The 23,613-nt window shown below is 40.7% G+C and overlaps 3 protein-coding genes across 3 annotated transcripts; 2 read left to right on the forward strand and 1 right to left on the reverse strand.

Annotated features, from left to right (window-relative positions):
• Positions 1-383: 383 nt before the first annotated feature.
• On the forward strand, positions 384-5,499 carry telo2 (TEL2, telomere maintenance 2, homolog (S. cerevisiae)). The gene is made up of 22 exons (XM_055229409.1): positions 384-407; positions 607-949; positions 1,065-1,342; positions 1,415-1,483; positions 1,573-1,720; positions 1,798-1,900; positions 1,978-2,046; positions 2,118-2,259; positions 2,335-2,471; positions 2,546-2,631; positions 3,017-3,121; positions 3,205-3,293; positions 3,371-3,462; positions 3,569-3,685; positions 3,759-3,830; positions 3,903-4,073; positions 4,140-4,228; positions 4,310-4,409; positions 4,492-4,556; positions 4,631-4,746; positions 5,145-5,293; positions 5,369-5,499. The coding sequence occupies exons 2-21, from the start codon at positions 609-611 to the stop codon at positions 5,264-5,266; spliced, it is 2,511 nt and encodes an 836-aa protein (XP_055085384.1). The 5' UTR covers positions 384-407; positions 607-608; the 3' UTR covers positions 5,267-5,293; positions 5,369-5,499.
• A 2,118-nt stretch (positions 5,500-7,617) lies between these two features.
• On the forward strand, positions 7,618-23,240 carry ift140 (intraflagellar transport 140 homolog (Chlamydomonas)). Its single transcript, XM_033984587.2, has 30 exons — positions 7,618-7,669; positions 8,049-8,213; positions 8,320-8,541; positions 8,651-8,772; positions 8,872-9,002; positions 9,103-9,278; positions 9,394-9,485; positions 9,549-9,655; positions 9,742-9,884; positions 9,962-10,165; positions 10,296-10,368; positions 10,450-10,541; positions 10,608-10,735; positions 10,807-10,924; positions 11,020-11,141; positions 11,246-11,381; positions 11,447-11,578; positions 11,978-12,204; positions 19,608-19,785; positions 19,946-20,136; positions 20,225-20,320; positions 20,892-21,024; positions 21,094-21,237; positions 21,327-21,455; positions 21,539-21,721; positions 21,794-21,997; positions 22,085-22,297; positions 22,381-22,544; positions 22,622-22,763; positions 22,831-23,240. Exons 2-30 carry the CDS (start codon positions 8,067-8,069, stop codon positions 23,014-23,016), a joined length of 4,335 nt encoding a protein of 1,444 aa, XP_033840478.1. The 5' UTR covers positions 7,618-7,669; positions 8,049-8,066; the 3' UTR covers positions 23,017-23,240.
• Positions 13,775-18,348, reverse strand: tmem204 (transmembrane protein 204). The gene is made up of 3 exons (XM_033984586.2): positions 17,131-18,348; positions 16,737-16,892; positions 13,775-14,658 (listed from the first exon to the last, which is right to left on the reverse strand). The coding sequence occupies exons 1-3, from the start codon at positions 17,408-17,410 to the stop codon at positions 14,414-14,416; spliced, it is 681 nt and encodes a 226-aa protein (XP_033840477.1). The 5' UTR covers positions 17,411-18,348; the 3' UTR covers positions 13,775-14,413.
• Positions 23,241-23,613: the final 373 nt, after the last annotated feature.

The following is a 23,613-nucleotide window of genomic DNA, read 5'->3' on the forward strand; positions in this document are numbered from 1 at the left end:
CTCGTTTCCCTTTGAACTTACACTACAATTATGATATTTGACTACTCATCATAAATTATTATAAATATGAACTGTGAATTATTACATTAAATATTAATTATTACATTAAACTGAAACCGTTATCATTTCTCAATAGACGATAGATTTAAACTAAAAACCAACACATTGAGGATTCAATGAAGTGTTACTAAAGACGTTGCTGTCTTGAATGCAGTCTGGTGTTAGCGGAACCATCGTTTCGGCTCAAGTATCTACGGTTATATTTTGATGGAACACAAGCTTCGTTGAACGACATGGCGCACCACCAGTTAATCAAAAGTGAAAAATAATGTTATAATAACCTCTTTCATAAATTTATAACCTATTTTAGTGCATCTACTTCTATCCGGTTTGACAGAGAGCCATTGGTAAGAACACAGTGTAATATTAAATAAAAAAGTGCTCATTCTTATTGAAGAGTTATGAATGCGCATAACGTTATTTAATGAGTTTTTATTACATGCACTATTGTGTATTTATAATTTAACGCAATTCAGTGCATGATAACATAGACATGCTGTGTTATCAATATAATCTGATGCATCTTTCTCTGTTTTTGTCCTTCAGGGATGGAGTCGCTCACACAAAGTCCTGATGTTCGCCTGTCTGTGGGACAGTGTTTTCGCACATTGAGCACGTCCTCGACCGAAGACGACGTTACCGGTGCTCTCAAAACACTCAACTCTCTCTTGGACACACAGGGGGACAGTCCTAGCTCCTCTGTTCACCAGGAGGAGTTTAGACGAAGTCATTACACCCGGACACTCGAGTTTCTAATCAGTCACATCCAAGCAGATTGGCTTCACAACCTTACAGCAACCCAGCGCACTCAGCTATGGGACCGTTTATTTCTTCATGGTCCTCCAGAACAAGCACTTCTTGTTCTTATGGAGGGGATTGGACAATTAAGGCAAGCACTGTGCTCTTCAATAAACCACAAATAAAAGTTAAAAAAAATAAATAACTAAAATTTAATTAAAATAACCATACTTTTTTTTTTTTTTTTTTTTTTTACCTTTTTACAGCCCCAGCTCTAACCTGGACCACCTGTTGAGCATCACTGAGACGTTTCTTCAAAGTGGCCGGCTCACAGACCTACTGTGGTCGTACTGTTTAGGGACTGGTCCTGCTGACTCCCCACAGTTCAGAGAGGCACTGCTCGGCCGTATAGTGGCCCTTCCAGACCACATGGCTAACAAGTTACAGCTCAACAACAGGACATTGTTTCTTCCCCAGAATTATTACCCATTACTGGCTCAAGGGATGCTCACAGCCCTAGAAAAGACCTGTCAGGCACTAAAAGGTGATTGCATTTTCTTCTTATAATAGTTGTTTTTTCTAGCCCCACCACTACATTATATGTGTACTTTTACAGGTGGTTCTGACTGTTCCTTGATATTCCTTGCCCAGATCCTTGGAAAAGTTTGTGTCCAGGGTCACAGTGGTATGTGTGTAAAACTACTAATGAAACATTATATTTTTGAGCTTTTTATTATTCTTGCATATTATTTAGACATCTTGTTTCTTTCTCAGGTTCAGTGATGGCAGTGCTGGCTCCACAACTGTCAAAACACACTCATACTGATATGGTGTGGCAGAGGGTTTGTTGGAAACTTATTGAAAATGTGCCACAGCGTTGGACTGACAGTGTGCTTCCTCAGTTAGTGCAGGCTGTCACCAGGTAAGACAGTCTTCTAATTCTGAAGTGTTATAGGACTGAGTATCTGGTATTTAATTGACTCATGTTTGTTTCCTCAGACCTGATGCTTTGGGCAGAATCATTGGAAATGTGGTTGTGTCAAATAAAAAGGCCCAGTTTGTGATAACTCATAAAATGTTGTTGTTACAATACAAATATGAGGTACAAAACCTGACTTTTGTTTACTGTTTGATGTGACTCAAAATTATATTGCTATATAAAAATATTGTGTTTTTCAGACACAGGTCTTGAGGGTCATTTTGGGTTACCTTGCAGCAGACAGGGAACGAAGACCACTCCTACTACAAGTGTGTCTAATAGTTCTTCTACCTGATGTGAAAATATAGTTTCAGTTATCATTCATTATGTTTCTTTCTAGGTATTAAGGTCTTTATGTCAAGCATGGGCCAATCCCAGTGCAGTAAAACATACCCCACTAAAACAACAGATGTATATTAGCAAGGCGCTACTACTCAGCATCGGTCTGCTGAATGACTCTGAGCTAAAGGAGTTGCGTTCAGGTATATTTTCTTTTCAAATCTGGTCTTACACTCACATTGACCTGGCAAGTCATAACGGGTAACATGTATTGTCAGAGTTACTTCAGTGTCTGCTGGGTGGCATGCAGAGTCATCTTGACAGCAACGTGGTGCAGATTCGACACATAGGGATGGTAGTGGGCGAGTGCTTGAGCTCTTATATGGATATAAATGGGACAAAACTCAAATTTGAGGTAATCATTACTGTAAAATTATCAAAATTCGAATCTGCCTCTATCAGGTTTTTATTACCTGATGTGTGTTTTAGTATGATGCAGATGAGGATACACAGGAGCTTTTATCATTGATGACACCCACAACAGAAGATGACCAAGATCCGGAACATCTGACAAGGTAAAATTTAAGTCATTAAAGGTGCACTATGCAACTTTTACTGGTGGGAGGTCTGACACCTACTTGTCTACATTGTGCATGTTATTTCTTTGCCTGAAATATTCCACCGTTTTGCGTTAAACTTATCTTTGTTATTTATTCAAGTTTTTATGACATTGAAATTGAAAAACATGCATTCTTACTGTGAGTGGGGTTACTTGTCTGCAAATCTGATTTATAACTTTTATAGTCTTGTGCTGTGGGCTTTTTGTCTTCAAGTTTAATGCAATACTGTGGAACACTCCAAAGCAATACAACCTCCATGGAGAAAACTCTCTTTATTAAATCTTTGAGTTCTTGTTTTTGCTGTATTTATAAACTTATTTAATACACATTTCATTTGCAGAAATGATTCACCTGATGTGAGTGAGGAGAAAACTTCCTCTACAGCTTCCCAAAATGAGTGCAGCCCCCCAAAAGCAAACACTAATCCAGACTCTGATTTGGATAGGTGAATATGATATTTCTCTTTCTCAAAAAAATTTGTATAGTTGATTACCTGAAAGTACTAAACAAAACATTAAAATCTTGCAGTGACGATGAACTCACTCCATATGATATGTCTTGTGACCAAAAGCTAAGCCAGTCTTTCCCACCTCGCTACCTCCGTGACTGTATTGAAAGTAAGTTCTAACATATTTAAATCCAAATCTAATGGTCACTAACCCAATCCTCCTGACCCTCTAATCTATTCTGTCAGTTTTAACTTCTTCTGATGATGCTGTACGAGTGGAGCTCAGTATGAATGTGGCTGAAAATTTAGTACGGAAAAACCCATTTGCAGCCAAAGAGGTACACATATAAAAATATAAATATACCTTTTATTAAAACTATATGCTAGATTTGAGCCATTTTTACAGTTAATTATGTTTAAATACTACAATATTTTCCATTCCAGATCAGTGTCCAAATGACCAAAGTGCTGCTTCATATAGAAAATAAATTCAACATTGATAACTTCCTAGCCCTCCGACAAGCAACAATGGCAGCCCTCATTGTTACTGACTGCATCCCTGTATGGAATGTATTATTTGTTATAATGTTACTGAACATTAGATGTTAATTTTCTTATGTTTTTTTCTTTGTAGGTGACTCAGTATTTGACTACAGAGTTTTACTCCCTGAACTATAGTCTTCGCCAGCGGCTTGATATTTTGGAGGTAAATAATAATTGCTAGTTGTTTTTTGCGGATTAAATTAAATATAACAGTGTTTATCTCTGACTCATTTAGGTCCTTGCTCTGGCGGCTCAAGAGCTTTCAAAGCCAATCAGTAACAAAACAGAGTCTTGTGTAAGTGTGGCCTCTACCTCTGATGTGACTGTGTACCCTGGTGATAACCCTGAGCACTGGAGACAAGTCGTAGAAAAGCGCATTCAAAGCAAAACTAAGCGTCTAACAAAGGTACGATCTCTATTGTCTACAGCCAAAATAACATCTCTGGATTCATTCATTTAATTTGTGCTTCAGGGAACCACGCAACCTTGCAAAGCTGGTCCAAACCGCTATGCCCCTCTTGCTGGGCATTTCTTCTTCCCTTTGCTCAGAAATTATGATAAGTTAGTTTTAAATATCTATATATATATTAATAATATTGTACACCTTGAGAGCTGGAGGCACTCATTGTCTATTTTGTCTAGGCCACAAGTGACATTTGATCTTCTGGGCAGTGATCACCTTATACTGGCCAGGTTGATCCACACTTTAGGTCTTTTAATGCACCTTGCACTTAATGCTCCAGTAAGTGAACTATTATTTAAGTAAATAATCAAAATAAGCTGAAAGCTTTAAAAAAAATTTTTTGACATTCTCTTTACCACAGATAGCTGCACAAATGGGATGCGCTTTGCTGGACTTTGTGTGGACTGTTCGGTATCATTCTGAGCAGTAAGTAAAATACTTCAGACAAGAGAAAACTGTATACAGTATGTATTGTGTAAACTGCATTGTGCCTCTAATAGAACAGTGAGGCGAGGCGTCCTCTTTGCCGTGTGCGCAGTTTTTTTGAGCATGCCCAATCAAAACCTGCTGTTGGATCTTGGTGATCAGCTTTTTGAGACTAGATCTTGGTTAGCAGGTAAGACTCTGTTGGCTGAAATTAAAAGTTAATCACTAAAAGATTCGAAACATATGATGGATATTCAATTCAATTCATTTATTTTTGTAACGCCCAAAATCACAACAACAGTTGTCTCGAAGGGCAACTATAAATTATATATTCTATAGAATTCCAGAAAATAATGTGGTTCTAAACAGTTAGTTCATGTATTATCTTATTAGTTTTTTGTAACACAAATATGGACTCACATAGCTGAATATCATTTCTGGGAAAAGGATGAGGAACAAGGATGTCCTGTTCAACGTGCACTGTCCATGACGCGACTGGCCCTGAAAATAAAACATTTAGATTGGAGGAAATGACATTGTAGGACTTTAGTGCTTCTTTATAGCCTTTTTTGTGTTGTTATTTTCTAGATGTAGCTGAAGGGGATGCAGATTCTGATTGCCGCAGCTTGGCGGTACAGAGCCTGGTTCTTCTGGATAAGGGTCTTAAAAAACAGCTGCAAGATCCACAAGCTCTGAGTCTAGAGTCATAACAGTCAGACTCTGCACTGATGATCAGAGTCTGATTAAGTTTCCAATGGGAACTATTTACTGAAGGAAATGCATGAACACAAACACAGTAGGATCATTTCCAGGTTCTGTGGATTTTTCATATCCTGAAGACAGCCACCCAAAGGAAAAGCAACAAATGTTTTTTCTATGTCTAATCAGTTACAATAAACTACAACATATTGCATTTTGTATATTGTACAAAACTGGAGTGACATTATCCATCATATATTATAAATAAAACCAAATATTGTTTTTTAAAACATTTGCATGCTGTATTTTATCATCTTTAGTTTTAATCATCACTGCAATGGGGAAATCATTCAGTTTGTTCAGTTTGAAGTTTGTTATTTTACACTTTTATCTACTGATAAATTGATTGACACTTTTACTGTGCAGTGTGATTACCCCTTTAAGAAAATCTTTTTTCTTTTTTTGTCCGCGAAATTTGTGGCTATGAGGCGCGTTCAGGTGTTTTCCATTAGGACGTTTTAGAGGTGCTCCAGAGTCCACACTAAAGCAAACGACATGATTTTTATAACGTGTTGATCCCACAGTCCCTCCTCGGCCGTCGGCTGCACAAATTTAAACTTGATTAGTGCAATTTTTTCACAATAAAACCCTCTTGTAGGTGATAAATACAGGAGCTTTTATGTTGAAAGCACCACGGAAAGCGTGTAATTGTGTATTACGGAAATCTGACATAGTTGTTGCGCGTAAACTTTTGCATTTTTTTTTTCAAAAAAAGAACTTTATCGCTACACAGAAGATAAAACAAGATGGGACAGGAGGGATCATAGCGAGCACTGGGACAGATCGCTCCTGCGGCCACAGCAGAAGTGCAGCCCACGGATCTACTGCTGCAGCGCCCGCTCGCCTCCTCCCGCTTTCCTCCTCCTGCTCTTCACCTCCGGGCCCGTGCTCCTGGACCATATCTCTCCCGTGTTGCTCGCACACACGCTCTTCTACACTTGCACACTAGCGATACACAGGTTGCCTTTTGGTTGGGGTGCATATGAAAGACTTGACCACCGCATCTCTGCGGTAAATGTGCATCTTTGTGTTTAGGCGCAGTAGAGTGATCGCTCCGTGAATATGAGTCGGATTGTAATAAAAAAAAACACACACACAGCATTGAACAGCTCAACATATAAAGAAGTGCCACCACTGTCCCTTTGTTTAGTGTGAGCTGCCCTCCGGCACCATCACCAGCCCTCATCTGCCCTCACGCACCCTCACCAGCCCTCATGCCCTCACGCACCCTCACCAGCCCTCATCTGCCCTCACGCACCATCACCAGCCCTCATCTGCCCTCATCTGCCCTCACGCACCATCACCAGCCCTCATGCCCTCACGCACCCTCTTCTGCCCTCACGCACCCTCACCGGCCCTCATCTGCCCTCACCAGCCCTCATCTGCCCTCACGCACCATCACCAGCCCTCATCTGCCCTCATCTGCCCTCACGCACCATCACCAGCCCTCATGCCCTCACGCACCCTCTTCTGCCCTCACGCACCCTCACCGGCCCTCATCTGCCCTCACCAGCCCTCATCTGCCCTCACGCACCCTCACCGGCCCTCATCTGCCCTCACGCGCCCTCATCGGCCCTCACTGGCCCTCATTGGCCCTCACCGGCCGTCACGCGCCCTCATCGGCCCTCACGAGCCCTCACTAGCCCTCACTGGCCCTCATTTTCCCTCACGCACCCTCACTGGCCCTCACCGGCCGTCACACATCCTCACCGGCCCTCATTTGCCCTCACGCACCCTCACCGGCCCTCACGCGCCTTCACTGGCCCTCATTTGCCCTCACGCGCCGTCACTGGCCCTCACCGGCCGTCACGCGCCCTCACGCGCCCTCATTTCCCCTCACGCGCCGTCACTGGCCCTCACCGGCCGTCACGCGCCCTCACCGGCCCTCACTTGCCCTCACGTGCCCTCACCGGCTTCACATGCCCTTTCCGGCCGATGCTCCGCTGCGGGCGGTAGTTGTAATGTGGGACAGAGCCATTGGTGAGCGGATGGACCGGAATGAGCAGAGGTGAAGAGAAATAATTATTTGGATATAACTTTGAAATAAATGAATGACGATGAAAATAATGTTTTAATTCAAAGCTCGATGCATTTGAATGTCGTGCACGATCACGTAAGGGGCTGAACAGCGTGAACGAGCTCGCTGCTGTGTTGCTATAGTGATAGAATTATTGTAATCAAACTACACATAGCACCTTTAATCTGGAAATGACTTTATTGGTTTGAAAATGGCTGAACTGAAACGAACACTTCTCGGAATCACTCGTTTTTTTCCGTAACTCCGCCCAGAAACCCTGGAGTTGTCAGGGGCAACAAGAAAAGACGCTCTGCTCACAGCTAGCACGAGAACAGAGGTTTGTATCACACGATTGAAACTGAAATAGCCAAAGTTAATGAGAATTTCAATAACAAAGGGGTCGCTGGACGAACTAAGCAATTTTTTTTTACCACAGTCATAAAAGGCAGTCAATTTTGCTATTTTACGAGCTTAGCAAGCTAGGCTATCGTATCAGCTAACGGGCTAGCTCATCTACCAAGCGCCTGTTTGTCAACCTTTTAAGCGCACTTGTTATAGCACAAGGACGTAATAACAATTGTATTGCACTTGATTAAAGATATGCAATGCACCCATATACATTTTACTTTGTCGACTGACAATTTAATGATCATTTGATTTTACTTTTATTTATATGCAAATGCAAACTTTTCTCTTAATTTGTCATTTTTATTAAGCTTCGCGCCATTGGTGACATGGCGGTGTATTTTGACCACCCAATTGATGCCCCAGAGAGCAGTGGTGCACCCATACAACTGACCTGGCACCCAGTTTCACCCGTTCTGGCTGTGGCATCAAGTAGCCCCAGTTCTGGAGGCACTGTTGATGTTTACATGCAACAGGTAACTGTTACTAAAGTACTCAAGCCTCCTTGGATTTTTTTTTTTAATATAGGCTACTGCATATAATCAAATACAGCTTTCAAAAAGTCTCATGTGGTCTTTACAGGGTGACTTTGTGGAGAAGTGTCACTTAGAAAGGTCTTACCAACCCACTGTGGTGCATTGGCATCCTACAAAGCCAGTGCTTGCTGTTGGCTGGGGGAATGGAGAAGTCATTTTGCTGACATACCCCTCTGGAGATCACACAGCCCTGCCCAACACACATTCAGTCTCCTGCACTCTGCTTAAATGGAGTGGTCTTGGAAGTCGCTTAGTAACAGGTGACCAGGTAAAGACTAGATTTGAATCTCACAGGTCAAGGTTATAAATCTGTTTTAGTCCATTAGTACCTAACTCTATAAGATTGTACAGCTAATTGGTGGTCTTTTGAAATTAAGAATGGAGTTCTTGCAATATGGAACATTAATGGAAAGGGAAGACCTCAAGCAAATCATCTAACTAAGCATGAATACAAAAGACCCTTATCCAGCTGCATATTTAAACCTGCAACGCCTGGCGAGTAAGTTAAGCTATGCACAACTTTGCATCACTGAGTTGTAATTATAATTTTGATTTTTTAACATGATTTTTTTAAAACATACCCTGACTCTGGTTTAAGTGATGTGGCAAAGCTTGCTCATGCATCTGTACGGGGGGATTCAAATGCTTTGGACAAGTTTGGTTGGAATAAGGCGCCTCTCAAGATCGGTCCACAAGAAGAGCTTACATTTTATGTAAGCACCACATATGGTAAGTCTGAATCTTTTTCATTATTATCTTAGATTGGTTTATTTCATGAGCATTGCCTTGAGCAAACATTCCATAAATTATCTATGTTTTATGCAAACAGGTACTGTCTATGTAGTGGATGAGCATGGTAAATCAAGTGAACTTCTGAATGTGGAAGGAGCCATTAAACATCTGTATTACTTTGACAAAAGAGATGTCCTTGCTGTGATCACGGATACTATGGTACTCTCACAATACTCATTAGGACCCCCAGGAGGAGCCCAAGAGTTTATGAGGGTATTTTTACTTGTGTTTTTTTCTGAATATTATTTACTGTTTACTGTTTATATACATCTACAACTTAAAATCATCATCAGTAAATGCTCTGACCTCTTCTGATTTACCATAATAGGTAAAGTTGAGTAGCAAGTCCAGGCTGACTAATTACATTGCTTGGACTGACAATGGCCTCCTCATTACAACATCAGGAGATCAGACCATTAGGTAAGTACAGACCTACAAATTAATTTGAACTCATTATAGATGATCTTATGAATTCCTCCATAGGCTGTGGGACCTTGAACGTGATGACAACTATGTTTTGTCTCTTGAGGAGGCTGTAGGCTTTGAGAGAGATGAAATTGTCAACTGCGTTTCTTATTGTTCAGGAAAAGGTAGAAGAATTATGTACAAGTTTTCTTTTTGATTTTTTTTTATCTACAACCTTGATGTCATATTTCCTATTTGTTATATTTTACAGAAATACTGGCGGCAGGTACCAGCTGTGGTCGCATAGCAATGTGGAAAATGGTGTTCCAGTCCGGTAATACCAAGACAGACGGTAAAATCCAGTGGAAATTACAAGCTCCTACTGAAATACAGGGCAATGTAACACAACTAGAGGTAATTTCTGAAAAAATGTTAATGAATTATCTTTTTTGTATTTATTTTTTATATTTATGACATCTGTTCCTTTTTAGTGGAGTTCCAACTTAAACCTTTTAGCTGCCAACAATTCCCACACTGTCCTGATCCTGTCTGAGCATGTTATGTCAGCCCACTTCAGCCAGCAGGTGGCAGCTGTCCAGGTTTCACCAACTCAGCTCAGTGTTTCTCAGTTCCACCCAGAGGTGCACCTGGCTCTGCAGTCAGACTCACACATCAAGGGCGTCTGTGGCACAAAGGTGTGTATATATGTGTATGTATGTATGTATATATGTATATGTATATATATATATATATGTGTGTATATATAGAGATATATAGAGATATATAGACATACTTTTTTTTTTTGTAATCTGTCCAATGAAACAGGACTCATTGATAGTCTGGAGTGGCAAACAGATTACTGTTTACGAAATTTCAGAAACAGCTTTACACAACTCTGGTACAGTTCCTAAATATTACAATCATTCTTCTGTTGCTTGAAAACACCAAATAATTTCTATGTATTTTATTCTGTTATTAGGGACATTTACTTGTGACTCCCATGTGGTAGCAGTTCATGGAGAGAATCTCTACACTGTGGAACCCAATAGAGTCCAGATCCGCACACCCCAGGTTGGTCTTGATAACGCTAACTCTCCTACGTCACCTTGATGGCTATACAAACTTTTTTCTACTTAGGGCACAGTGAAGCAGTTACTAACATTTTCCAAAACCGAAGGAAACCCGGTGCTGCTCAGTGTGTGCCAGTCATATCTAGTAGTTGGCACAGACACCGCTCATATAAGAGTATTTGATCTCTGCCGAAGGTAAGGGTACATTTAATAATTTTGATTACATATTGTTTTAACAAATCTAATGTTTATTTGTTATTATATAGAGATGCCAAAGCTCACTCAAGTGCCAAGAACCTGGCTGAGTTTATTCCCAATTTGGGGACCTTAACTTCTGTTAAGTGTAATGCAAATGGCAGCCAAGTAAGCTTCCTCATTACACAGGTTAGTTGGTGTTTAAGACAATATTAAATGGTCCAAAGTAAGCACATATAAGTGGAAACAAAACCGTAAACAGTGAATCTGCTTTCTCTGCCCAGGTAAATGGAAGGCCAGATCACAAAGTGTACTTTTACGATGTTGAGATGGACACCATTACACACTTTGACTTCTTTAGTGGAAGACCTTCCAGTGGTATTACAACATCTGAAGAAGGCGAAAGGTAAATCAGTGAAGTTTTTTTTTTTTTCTTTTTGGGGGGGATTTTGCATGTATCACATGAAATACAATTCATAATTTATTCTGTGTATTTACCTTATTTCTTAGGCAGCAGTTAGAAGGGACAGAGCTCAGTGACCGCTATCCCATTTCTCACTTCTGGGATGAGAGTGAACCTCGTCTTTTTGTTTGTGAGACTCTGCCTGTCAGCTCTGAGAGTTCATCACCTGTTCCTGTGGATGGGGTAATGATGGGCAACATTATAAATGCTCTGCCCGAAACTAATGAAGGTGTTTGGTTTTGTTTCAGGCTGACGTCTCTGTGGTGACATTGTTCTGCACTCAGGAGCATGGGCTTCTTTTACACGACTGTTACCTCAAACCTGCTGGTCTGCAGTCTCTCCTTGCTATGGATGTGCCATACTATTACTTCATCTGCAAGGTGAGAACTGTGTGCTTCTCTGTACTTAATACTGCAAATAAAATCGAGTGCTTTATTGTCAATTTATTTATATAATTTATTTTGTGTGCAATTCTTTGTTTTGCTCAATACAACCCAGCTATTTTATCGGCGGGGTAATGTCTTTCTGCCAGAAGTAAGTGAAAGTCAGCTGCGTCAGTTGATAGAACCTGCTTATAACAACTATGATTGTGCTTTATGCAGTAATACAATAATGTGTCCCTGCTACCAAACAGATCCATACCCATATGTGATTATGTAAGGTCTTTTGGATTGGATCCTGCAACATCCAATGAAACGTTTCAGTAGAAGATACAAATCTTTAGGTTGTCTCTCACATAATCACACAAATTCTTCTAATAATCTTAATCTTGTTTTCAGCCTGGGGAGAGGGATTCATCATGTCACACGAAAGTGACACCTCCGCTCCTCCACCTGTCTCAGAAAAGTCCAACTGCCCCAAAGATGGTGTCGAGGCGAGCACTCCGAGACTTTGTGGGGCTGGAGAACTGTGAGAAGACCACCCGAGCCGCCATGTTAAATTTCAGCTTTTACCTGACCATTGGTGATATGGATGAAGCCTTTAAGTCTATCAAACTAATTAAGAGGTAAGCACTCCTCACCTTTTTAAATTATTAACAGCTGCACTACACATTGATACTTAAGCATTACTACAAGTCTGTGAAGTGATGTTGGGCACTGTTATATGGAGGTTGGCAAATCCAGTTAAATCCTCATTTATGTTCACAGTTCAAATTTTAGGCCTGGTCCACATTGTTGAATTTATAGTTCCTTACTATATCTTCTTGCATTATTAACTTCATACTTTATACTGGTATTAAATCACCTATATCACTTGCCAATATACTTTTAATAATTTACGTTACAAGTCAACCCCCTATTGTTTCAAGTAAATGAAATAGACAATCAGTAAATAAACACAGGATATAATGATTCTTTCTGCCCAATACTGACAGTACTAATGTGAGTACAGTAATGTCTGGGACTGTGGGTGTGTTCAAAGGGGATACACTTATCTAAACATTTACACAGTAGTACATAAAGTACTCTTGTCAGTATGGTCTAAAAGGAGTTCATTTCCCATTCCTATGCTCAGGTTATAAAGGCTGATGTACTTTGAGCTTTAGCATTTCCCATAAGGACAACAAGAATACAAACAAATAGGAAAAGGCCACATCGCACAGGCCGGATATTCTCTGGTGGATTTTAATAGGTCCGATGACAGCTTTACCGTCGTCCTCATTCACGGCTATTTTTGCTGCTGTTTCTGTTTCAGCATTGTGCCCAATTCCCTTAAATCCCACCCACAGGAATTCTGATTTCCTGATCTAGTGTTTGCAGGGATGAGTCTAATTCATAATTAAGTCACCATTTTGGAAACCCAAAATGTATTTACTCTTGAGTAGTCATTATTCAGGTGTATGCCGCTTCATCCGCTCTTTCTAAGCCTACAGTATGCAAGTCATTCATAGTTGGATTAGTTACCTAACACCAATTAAACATCTAAATATCAAGCCCCGATGAAGAATAATTAGAGGGTAAAAGAAAAGTTTAGTTTAGTTTTTTTTTTTTTACTTTCCCTGAAGAGAGAACCCAGAAGTGCGTGGCAGTGCCCAGTGTATAATCATTTTAAATAGTAATATTTTATGTTTTTATTTGAATTATGTTTTAGAGCATCATAGCAGAGCTGACAGAAATGCTGATGCTAATAAAACATCCTTTATGATAATATTTTCTTATTCATATGTGTATTTTTGTTCAGACCAAGTAATGAGGACGATTAGCTTGGCCTGTTCTGAGCACATTTTAAAATACAGTATATTGCTGAATAGAATATACACGATAAATGATTATATTGAAAGTCATTAAGATAATGATTGATCAACTACTCATGACTAGTTGACTAAAAATAATTGTAGTGGTGTTTTGATGTTATAATTGTTATCTGGACTATACAGATTCTAAAACACATATGAAAAGTACAGAAAATAACAAAAAGTTCACCAATAGTATAAATAAAAAAATACCCCTCGATAAATATTGCCCCCAAAAATAATTGTTCCATCTGTTATATAGTGAACAATAAGTCGATAGTAATTATCGTAACAGGCTTATGATTAGTCTCAAGATGTCAAAATAACACTCATCAAAGCATTTATATGTATAGATGTTTATATTAACTTATTTTTACAGTATGTACCACCAACATAGTATATATTCTATACAGTTTTTATCAGAGAATTAAATTACTTGAATTTCATTTACTATGTGTACACTACATTTCAATTGACTATTTTTGTATCCTTTTCTAACATATCTTCTATGTTTAAGAAATTACTATATTTGAATTCATGAATAGTTTTCTTTTTTTGACAGTAAAACATTGCCACAGTACTGATGGCCCTTCAGATCTATAAATTGTGAGGTAATGTGGTATTTTGACCCAGTATATTAAACAAGTAACTGTTCTTGTATATTCATATTAAAATATAGTTGTGGCCATTTTACTCGAAATACTCCAAATTACGATACGTCAAGGTCCAGCTTGAGCTTCTCCAGGCAAGTCGATAATACAATGTTGTAGTCCAAATGACATACTGTAGTTATCCACCTTAAGCTTTGAAGAACTACATCAATAAACTAAAACATATAAATATATTGTTTATACATGCATTGTACACTACTTTGTGCCTGAGCTGTATTATAATCCTGTTCTATGCCTGTTGAATAGTTGTGATATGCAGATTTGATAGTTCAACCTAGTGGACTGCAGCGACCTGTACAGTGCATTTGCTGCTAACATGGTGACTCCACATAGTCATTGTCCAGGCGCGGATGGAAAGGAGACGTGAGTGAGCGGCTGATGATGATGACACTAGGTGCCATGCAGTCGTCACAGCGATGTAAAATGTTCCAAATGAGCATGGCAGCAGCTAGTGTGGCAAGCAGACATGCAGCAATGTCCAAGTAGCATGAGTAGGACAGGTGTGTGTATGGGCCGATCCTGTAGAAGGTGACTAGTCCAATCACCAGCACCAAACCTAGACAACAGACACAGTTTGGTTAAACATGCTCTTTAAATCCACTTGTGCTTTCATGCTGTATTTGGCAGGAACTCTGTAGATCTCTGAAGCTTTTCTCTAAAGGGAACATGTTTACAAAGGCCCCTTACAAAGGAAAATTATCAAACTTGGAAAGCTTCTTTCAGATGCATTCTCTTTGATTCACGCTGTGAGGAATTCTTTGTGTGCAATCATTGAATTCCACATCACATTTGGCTCTTTGCCTTGTCCTGTGTACTATTATTTAATATTTCCAAGCTGCGTCACTATTCCTGCTCGTGGTTAATTCTGTGGTAAAACATCCAGAGGGGTATAAATTTAGAGTGAAATAATCAGTGGAAATGGAGATGTTGGTACCTTCGGATATGAATCAGTCTATTTCCTGGAGCGGTTTATTTGTGTGTGTACCTTTACAATCTGATGGTCATTGTTTTAGCGGAGGATGTGGAGACTGCGCCCCGTGGATCATTGCGTGTGGACGCTGTTCTGGGTGCAGGTCATGTTTAATCTGCCTGGGTCCTTCTCCAAGAATATGAATAATCTCCTCTCCAGCATTGAGCCAGGGTGGGCTGTGTGAACACTTGGATTTGGCACACACTTATCTCCCAAGGTTCCTTCCTCATCTTCCTCTTTCCATCCTTCCTTCCCTTTTCTCCACACCCTGAGCTTGGGGTGTAATCTATAACTGGACCTTGGATGTGATTTGTCACCACAAACTTGTAAAAATTAAGGAAAAAAGTCTGCTCCCCATTCCTCCCTTTTATAGACACATATTTTCTTCTTCGCCTAGGTCAAACATGTTTGACCGAGGCTTGGCTTTTGACATTTCAGAGATGTGTTCACTCACAGAGCACATTCCAGGCTTATCCAGAGGAGACTGATGCCAGAGTTCAGAGTAGAGCATAGAAAGGAGACTTTGATTGTAATGCTAGAACTATTTTGGCGTTCTGAAAATGAATGAAAACATTCACAGGAAGGGGAATAATAGAATCTGCCAAAAATATAACATCCATTCACGATGATAGGCCATTGACTAAGTAAGAAGCATGCTTCTTTTTAAAGGCATTCTCTTTTAGAGCTATAGAGTTTTTGTTGTTGTAGTCTTTAAGTAGAGTTTAAGTTCACTGTCCTAAGCTTACAGATCAAGTTCTACATTTTATAAATTTGCAAGCAAGAAAGGTGGCCATTTAGTTGTTGTTTGTTTTTTAAATGTGTGTTTGACTAATGCCTGACCAGGCCTTATGGACTTTCCCTTACTGTTGATGAATTCACCATAAGTGACGTCTTAATTATATGGACATGTTTCTTAATGAAGTATTGTTGTGATTTGGGCTCTTGTTCTTGAAGGAGGGTACTGATGTTGAGTACTGGACAGCACTGTAATGTGGGGTGGGCCGCCATCCTCAAACTTCAAGAGATAAAAGCTGTGCTGCTGGTGAGGACAGTCTGATAAAGAGGAGATTCTTTATTTGCTGCTGATGGCGGACATTTTGTAAACACAGACATAAAGGCTGGGCCAGCTTATCAGAGCGGAGGCTTTCCCACCCTCATGTCGTGTGTAGCACCATGACACACTCTAAACACACTGATACACAAATATGGCAGTGCACACAAACACACAACAGTTCAAACTGTCTTTCCCGTCTGTGCCCCCTCCCCTACTTTTCCTTCTTGAGCGCGGCCCTTTGCATAACAGGTAGTCACAGACATTTCCTTGTCCTGAGCAGGGATATCCTGGCGCCCGACAGTCGCTTTCTGGCCCACTGCAGCTCAGCCCCATGGATTTTACACTTGGACTAAATATAGACCCGTGTGGACCTTTCAATATTGTGCCACACAGATACTAAGTGGCAAAGATCCAATAGTGAACAAAACATACTTCCTAAAATGGCACAGGGGCAACCCCTAGAACTTTAAGAAAGATATTTGGATGTTATCTGTAGTATATGTCTCTGTACCTCTTACTTGTTTTCCTTTCTTTTTAGTCTTGCTATTTCTACATTAAAACACAATGAAAGTGATGATCTGTGTTATGACTGGTAGTGGATGAGACTCACTTGCGAGCTGGAAGAGGGCAGCAATGGCCTCCTCCCACCACTGTGACTCCTGTGTGACGAAGGGCAGCTCCATAAGGCCAAGGAGGAAGATTAGCTGACCAGCCGTCAGAGCCATGGTGGCCATCAGGTTACAGGCTCGCATCATGTCGAACTGCACTGTAGGCACATGACAGACATTGTTATTCCCTACACTGTAAACTTGTAACATAAGCCCTCATCACAGATTTCTGAAATGGATTTATTCATTGAGGTCCTAGTAAAACATGAATCACAATGTATGCATGCAACACAGGCAGCACTTTATCATTAAATGATCACAATCTAATAATAGCAGTGTTTTCCTGTTTCTAATGCTAAAGTGCATGTGCGCTGAATAGTATTTACTGACACTTACATTTGACTGTACTGCGTGATTCTTGGTAGCCTGCAAAGTCAGCACTCCATCCCAGCCCCTCACACTGTCTCTGGGCTCCGTGCTCTTTGCGTCCGGCTTGAAGCTCTTCTCTGCTCCTCTCCACTCCAACAGGACACATCCTCCACAGACCCACGCTCCTCTTGCGGCCGTCCTCCAGAGCCTGCAGCACCCAGCTGGGGGTGAAGGCTGCCACATTGTTCAGCACTAAAGAGAGCAGGGCCACTGCCACCGCAGCTGCCACCAGCCTCTGCACAGCCATGGGCCGCTGCACGCCCGCCACTTCTGCCTCTGGTCCTGCCTCAGACAGCAGCTCCTCTGGGCGCTCTTCTGAGGCCTCCTGGTCCCTCTCCTGTCCCACTGCCACTGCACTCTCTATTGGCTCCAGCAGCGTTATGGAACTGCTTGCACGCAGATGGAACGGATTTGAGTCTTTAAGTTTACCTAAAGAACATCTCCATCCATTGTCATGGGGAGGTGAGACAAGCAGGTCCTTAGCCCTCTTCTTCAGACAGTGCTGCAGGCACACAGGGGTTTGTCCAGCAGGCAGCTTGGTCCATTGGCTCGGGTTGGCTGCAGCTTCAGGGTTGTCTTAGTTCTTGACGGTGCTCTCTGATCCTCAGTCAATCTGTTTTAGTGCAGCGCTGATGCAGTCTGCATTTTTTTCCTTTTCAGGCAATCCTTTTTCTGATATCTTTTTAGCTGCTCCAGAGAACAGATGTAAAAACAAATAAAATCTTGAGCCAGGAGTGAATACTTCTAAGCCTGTCTCAGAGTCGAAGGATCCCCTACTGCCTGGACCAAAGCTCCTGCCGTCCTCCTCCTCCTTCAGTTTGTGTCAGTCGTATGAGTTCTGTAGTAGAGGTATGCAAAGGCACATTCCATCACTGGCTCACACATCAGTTCCCAGTCTCAGCTCAGCGCGTGCAGCTGACTTCTCCTGGAGACTTTAAAAATGTGTGTGAGTGTGTTTGTGTGTCTGTGGGAGAATGTCCAAAGACCCCCTCTTAGACGTCACACTTGTGTATTCTTTTGTCTGGAGCCCAGGGGGCGTTTGCTGGAGTCCTCTTTCTCATGTGCAACAAACATATTGGCAGCCTCAGTCGCTCTGCTACAGGATGTGTTTCCTGAGAGGAAAGAGGATGGGAAGAGAGGCCAAATGTAGACCTGTTCTTCTCTTGTCTTTCCTTTTGTGGACTGCTAGATCTTGCCGCTTTATTCAGCCAGCTCTGTATTTCCAGCACAAACTATGCAACTTTTATGTTTTCTCTGTCCATGTAGGGAATCAGTTGTTGGCTTGCTTTTATTGTGTCTATATCTCCCCCTTTCTTTTGGCCCCTAAAGATTTGGGCTATTTCCTGTTGCCTAACTTTAATAAACACCCACATCTGTATCAGCTAAAGTGAGGAGGTAGGAGGGGGCATAAATATGGAACAGATGGTTCAGGAATCTTGTATCCAAATGAAACCAAAGGGGTGGTTTATGTCAGCAAAGAGAACATAAGACAGAACATAAGGACACATACATTTGATCAGACTTCAAATTACATCTGCCATGTTAAAAGAGACATATTATGCTAAATCAGCTTTTAACCTTGATAGAACAGTGTTTCCTTATCGTATTGTTACTATGAAATATTTAGAATAATTCATGTATGTTTGAATTATCCACTATTGTCCTTCATTTGAGGCTTGAATGCTCACAAAATTTCTTTTTTCACCTACCCTCTATCTTTGCACACCACTATGTGATTACTTGAAAATTCCAGACTCCAGGTCATACATGCCATGTTCTAATACACGTGTCAAACTCAAGGCCCGTGGACCAAATGTGGCCCTCCACATCATTTTATGTGGCCCTCGACAAGGTAAATTAAAAGGTTTGATGGTCTTAAAATGTCATTATATCAGGAGATACACAATTACACAGCCATATTTTTACATTTAGGCAAATACATATGCAGTATTTGTAACCTGAATAAGTAAGAAATGCAGGAAACAGTTAATTAAAAAGTCAAAAGTAGTTAGATTTATTTTACGTTTGGCTGTTTGAGAGCAGCCATTTTGCTGATGTGGCCCTTGGTGAAAATTTGTTCGACACCCCTGTTCTAATAGGTCACGTAGCCACTTTTCAGTGAAATGCTATTATGAAGGTGGGCCTAACAGTTCTGGATTTTTGAACAGGAAGACAATTGACCTTTTTCTATTATCTATCTGTTTCTATTATATTTCTATTATCAATATTGGAATTTACCATGACAAAATGTAAAAAGACGCTTTTATGTTATACTATAATACTAACTACCTGAGAAAATTTGTCTTTAATATTTTTATATGTTTTAAAAAACAAGTAGCCTATGTGATATGTACAGTGCATTTAAGGTGCAATCCATTCCAGTTATATTGTTCCTCTTAGGGAAGAAAGTGAAAGATTTTTGGTCCTTTGTCTTTTCTCTTCAGTGCAGCAGTATGGGAAAACATGGCGCGGATGTGTGTAAAAACACGGCGCTTGGATGTGGCACGGGTTTGCCTCGGGAATATGGGAAATCCCAGAGCAGCAAAAGCATTGAAGGAGGCTGAGGTCGAGCCAGAGCCTGAAGCACAAGTTGCAATGTTAGCCATTCAGCTTGGCATGTTGGTAAGACATCAAAACACTTACATTGTACATGATAGATCTATTATATTCCTTTATGGTAGATCTAAAAATGGCATGTGCTCTTGCATTCCACCATACCAGGGGACTTCCCGAACCAATAACAATTATCTTTTCCCCTCATCTTTTCCTGTCCCCCCTACAGGAAGACGCTGAGAAGTTGTACAAGTCCTGTCAGAGATATGACCTTCTCAACAACTTCTACCAGGCCTCAGGCGACTGGCTCAAAACTTTGGACCTAGCAGAAACACATGATCGCATCCACCTGCGTACCACCTACTACAACTATGCAAAATACCTAGAAAGTGCAGGGAGTAAAGCCCAGGCCATTACATTGTAAGTCACAAAATAGTATTGTGCTATATTAAATGATGTCATTTTAATATTTAATGGTTAAGATATAAGAACATGTCATTGTTAACAGCTTTGAGAAATCCGACAGCCACAGAGTTGAAGTGCCAAGAATGCTTCAAGATGACACATCTTCTTTAGAAATCTATGTGAACAAAATGAGGGACAAGTAAGTCAACCAGTCTTTATTTTAAAAAGTGGAATATCTACTACAGAGATGTTGAGTTACAATCTTCATGATGTCCAATGAGCCCCATAATGATCTTGTACCTAATGGTGCACACATTCCCTAGTGGTAGTGGTAAGATTCACAGTTTAGTTTTATTGGAGCAGGAATTAATGTAATCTGTAATCATTTTAATTAGATACATCTGAGTAATTACACGAGAACCCAACTCAGTAGTTCTCAAACTTTTAGATAATTTTATTTTTTACAGTACCACCAGATAAAAACCAGTACATTATCAGGCCTAACTTAGGGTTAAACCTGGTCTAAAATGAGACTAAATCCCGGATAAGATAATGATTGAAACCTAAAGGACGACAAAAACATTAATAGATTTGTCTCTAAATAAAACAAATGCTCAAACTATAGAAGGCCCTTCATAGCAAAGAGAAACACGGCCCTAGCATTTTTATATTCTAGATTTCTTTATGGCATGTACAAGAAATCCTACTCTACTTTACCCACTACAGTATTTGACCTATGCAATTGAAGTGCTGAAGCAGTTTAATTTCAGGAATCTGTATAAATGGTGGGCACAGTATCTCGAGAGCCAGTCAGACATGGATGGAGCTCTGCTTAACTATGAATTGGCTCAAGATTACCTCTCTCTTGTTCGGGTTTTCTGCTACATGGGAAACATTCAGAAGGTAATAACGTTGCCCAAAATATTATGTTTTAAATTCACAAAGGACAAAAGCAATATTGTAACTTATCAGGCATCTGAGATTGCCAATGACACGGGGGACAGGGCAGCGTCCTACCACCTGGCCCGACACTATGAGGGACATGATGATATCAAACAGGCTGTTCACTTCTACACACGAGCTCAGGCTTACAACAATGCCATACGGCTTTGTAAGGTACAGTTCATGCATGATGCAAGTCTACCTTTAAACTGTGGTAAACTGAATTTAATTTGAAAGATTAATTCATGAACTTTTCTGAGTAGGAGAACAGTTTGGATGACCAGCTGATGAACCTAGCACTCCTCAGTAACCCAGAGGACATGATGGAGGCTGCTTGTTACTATGAGGAGAGAGGCGCCCATATGGACCGAGCAGTAGCTCTTTACCACAAGGTCTGTGAAAGAGCGTGTTTTTGCCAGTCCACAAGGGGGCGGTGTTGAATTATATTTCATTGTGTTGCGCATTTGTTCTCCAGGCTGGTTATGTGTCCAAAGCCTTGGAGCTGGCCTTTGCCACAGAGCAGTTCTCTGCTCTGCAGCTCATTGCAGAGGGTCTGAACGAGGGCTCGGACCCTGCCCTGCTGGCACGCTGCTCCGACTTCTTTATTACACATGCCCAATATCAAAAGGCTGTGGAGTTATTGGTGGCAGCTAAGAAGGTACAGCTTGATAGTAGTATGCAGTACATGCAGTGTCTTGAGGACAAATGTAAATGTATCTTGTTATCACAGTATCAGGAAGCACTGGAGCTGTGTGTGAGCCAGAACCTGGACATCTCAGAGGAGCTAGCAGAGAAGATGACTGTGACCGAGTCAAAGGATATGTCTGAGGAGGCCAGGAAGGAGCTGCTGGAGAGGATAGCAGACTGCTGCATGCGACAGGGCAACTACCACCTCGCTACCAGAAAGTACACCCAAGCGGGGAACAAGCTCAAGGTAACAGCCCTCCATATATTACTATAGTCACACACCATGTTTGTTTGAAATAACAATAATGCCCTTTTGTGTTTGAATCAAATACAGGCTATGAGGGCTCTTCTCAAATCTGGTGACACAGAGAAAATAATATTCTTTGCCAATGTTTGTCGTCAAAAAGACCTTTTTATTTTGGCTGCAAATTATCTTCAGTCTCTCGACTGGCGCACAGACCCAGAGATTCTCAAAAATATCATTGCTTTCTACACTAAAGGCAGAGCACCGGAGCTGTTAGCGGGCTTCTATGAAGCCTGTGCACAGGTAACCCCATTATCATAAAATGCCAATTATAATCTAGTGGATTTATTTGATTACAGCCCTGAAATACTTTGTCTTTTGCTTAGGTGGAAATAGACGATTACCAAAATTATGAAAAAGCACTTGATGCTCTGACTGAGGCTTATAAGTGTCTTTCAAAAGCAAAGGACACTTCTGGAAAACAGGAAGTCAAACTGTCAGACATGCAACACAAGATCACTTTAATTAAGAAGTTTGTCCATGTGCGCAGGTAAACACAGTTATAAACTCAGTTTATTATTAAATAATAAATGTGTATTGAGGTTGGCATGGTTACCCTGTCTGCAGGTTGTATGTGGAGAACGCTACAGAGGCTGTGCGTGTGTGTGAAGCCCTCTTGGAAGAGCCGGACTTAGACCCAGCTGTCAGAGTGGGGGATGCTTTTGGCTTCCTAGTAGATCACTACTGTCAGCAGGGCCAATACCAAGTGGTAAGGTCTTTACATATGAAATAATTTACTTCAAATCATGGCTCAATCTTCACATTTATTGTTGCAGGCTTACCGCAGGTTAGAAGAGCTACAAAAACTGTTGCCATCCCAAAACCTACGGTACTACATCAGCCCAACCAGTCTGGAGGCCCTGCAGAGAGAGATGGGTGTGATCCTGGAGCACTCTGAACAGAAAGTGATCATAAAGGATGATGACGAGGTGGTAGAAGAGTTAAACGAATCTCACTCATGACCTTTTACTTTTAGTTTTAGTTGTTGCCTTATCTGTTCGATACGGATTAATCACTGTAAGTACTATTAAGGCTTTTGCATTGTGGCTGTTATCATAATGTAAAGTGGTGCCATTTTTCATATTTTGTAAAAAATAAATTGTATCTTTCCTCACATTACTGTTTTGATGTGCAAAGAAATACAATTGTGTAAATACTGTAATATGAATAAATGTTTGTACCTTTTCTGCTGTATGCTTTATTTTTGTATGGCATCGACAGAGTGTAGAAATGTTATGTTTATTAGTCAAAACATTGCTGTAATTTGCCAAAATCTACAAAAGAGTAGAGATTGCAGAGATTTCTCATTTCACATGATTTACTATCCAGAAGCTTGGGCCTGGTTAGGACTGGGATGGGAGAAAGCTGGAAATACCAGCTGCCACAGTGGGGCAGTGGCTCAGTGATAAGCTCAGACCAATGAATACTACCATTGCCTCCAATATCCACATACACTTGTGAGTTTATCTATATTATATCTATATCTATATTTCTCTCTCTCTTTCTCTTTCTCTCTCTTTCTCTCTCTCTCTCTCTCTCTCTCTCTCTATATATATATA

This window comes from Periophthalmus magnuspinnatus, chromosome 19 (genome assembly GCF_009829125.3).
Source record: "Periophthalmus magnuspinnatus isolate fPerMag1 chromosome 19, fPerMag1.2.pri, whole genome shotgun sequence".
Classification (NCBI taxonomy): Eukaryota; Metazoa; Chordata; class Actinopteri; order Gobiiformes; family Gobiidae; genus Periophthalmus; species Periophthalmus magnuspinnatus.

Excerpts from the sequence above, each read along its gene's own strand:
- tmem204 (XM_033984586.2), bottom strand. The coding sequence starts at position 17,410 with ATGGCTGTGCAGAGGCTGGTGGCAGCTGCGGTGGCAGTGGCCCTGCTC. Across the intron at positions 16,893-17,130 it reads ATCACGCAGTACAGTCAAAT|TGCAGTTCGACATGATGCGA; the intron begins GTAAGTGTCAGT and ends ATGTGCCTACAG. Across the intron at positions 14,659-16,736 it reads TGCCCTCTTCCAGCTCGCAA|GTTTGGTGCTGGTGATTGGA; the intron begins GTGAGTCTCATC and ends TCTGTTGTCTAG.
- telo2 (XM_055229409.1), top strand. The coding sequence starts at position 609 with ATGGAGTCGCTCACACAAAGTCCTGATGTTCGCCTGTCTGTGGGACAG. Across the intron at positions 3,831-3,902 it reads AGCGGCTTGATATTTTGGAG|GTCCTTGCTCTGGCGGCTCA; the intron begins GTAAATAATAAT and ends TGACTCATTTAG. Across the intron at positions 4,074-4,139 it reads AAACTAAGCGTCTAACAAAG|GGAACCACGCAACCTTGCAA; the intron begins GTACGATCTCTA and ends TTTGTGCTTCAG.
- ift140 (XM_033984587.2), top strand. The coding sequence starts at position 8,067 with ATGGCGGTGTATTTTGACCACCCAATTGATGCCCCAGAGAGCAGTGGT. Across the intron at positions 12,205-19,607 it reads TCTATCAAACTAATTAAGAG|TGCAGCAGTATGGGAAAACA; the intron begins GTAAGCACTCCT and ends TTTTCTCTTCAG. Across the intron at positions 19,786-19,945 it reads CCATTCAGCTTGGCATGTTG|GAAGACGCTGAGAAGTTGTA; the intron begins GTAAGACATCAA and ends TCCCCCCTACAG.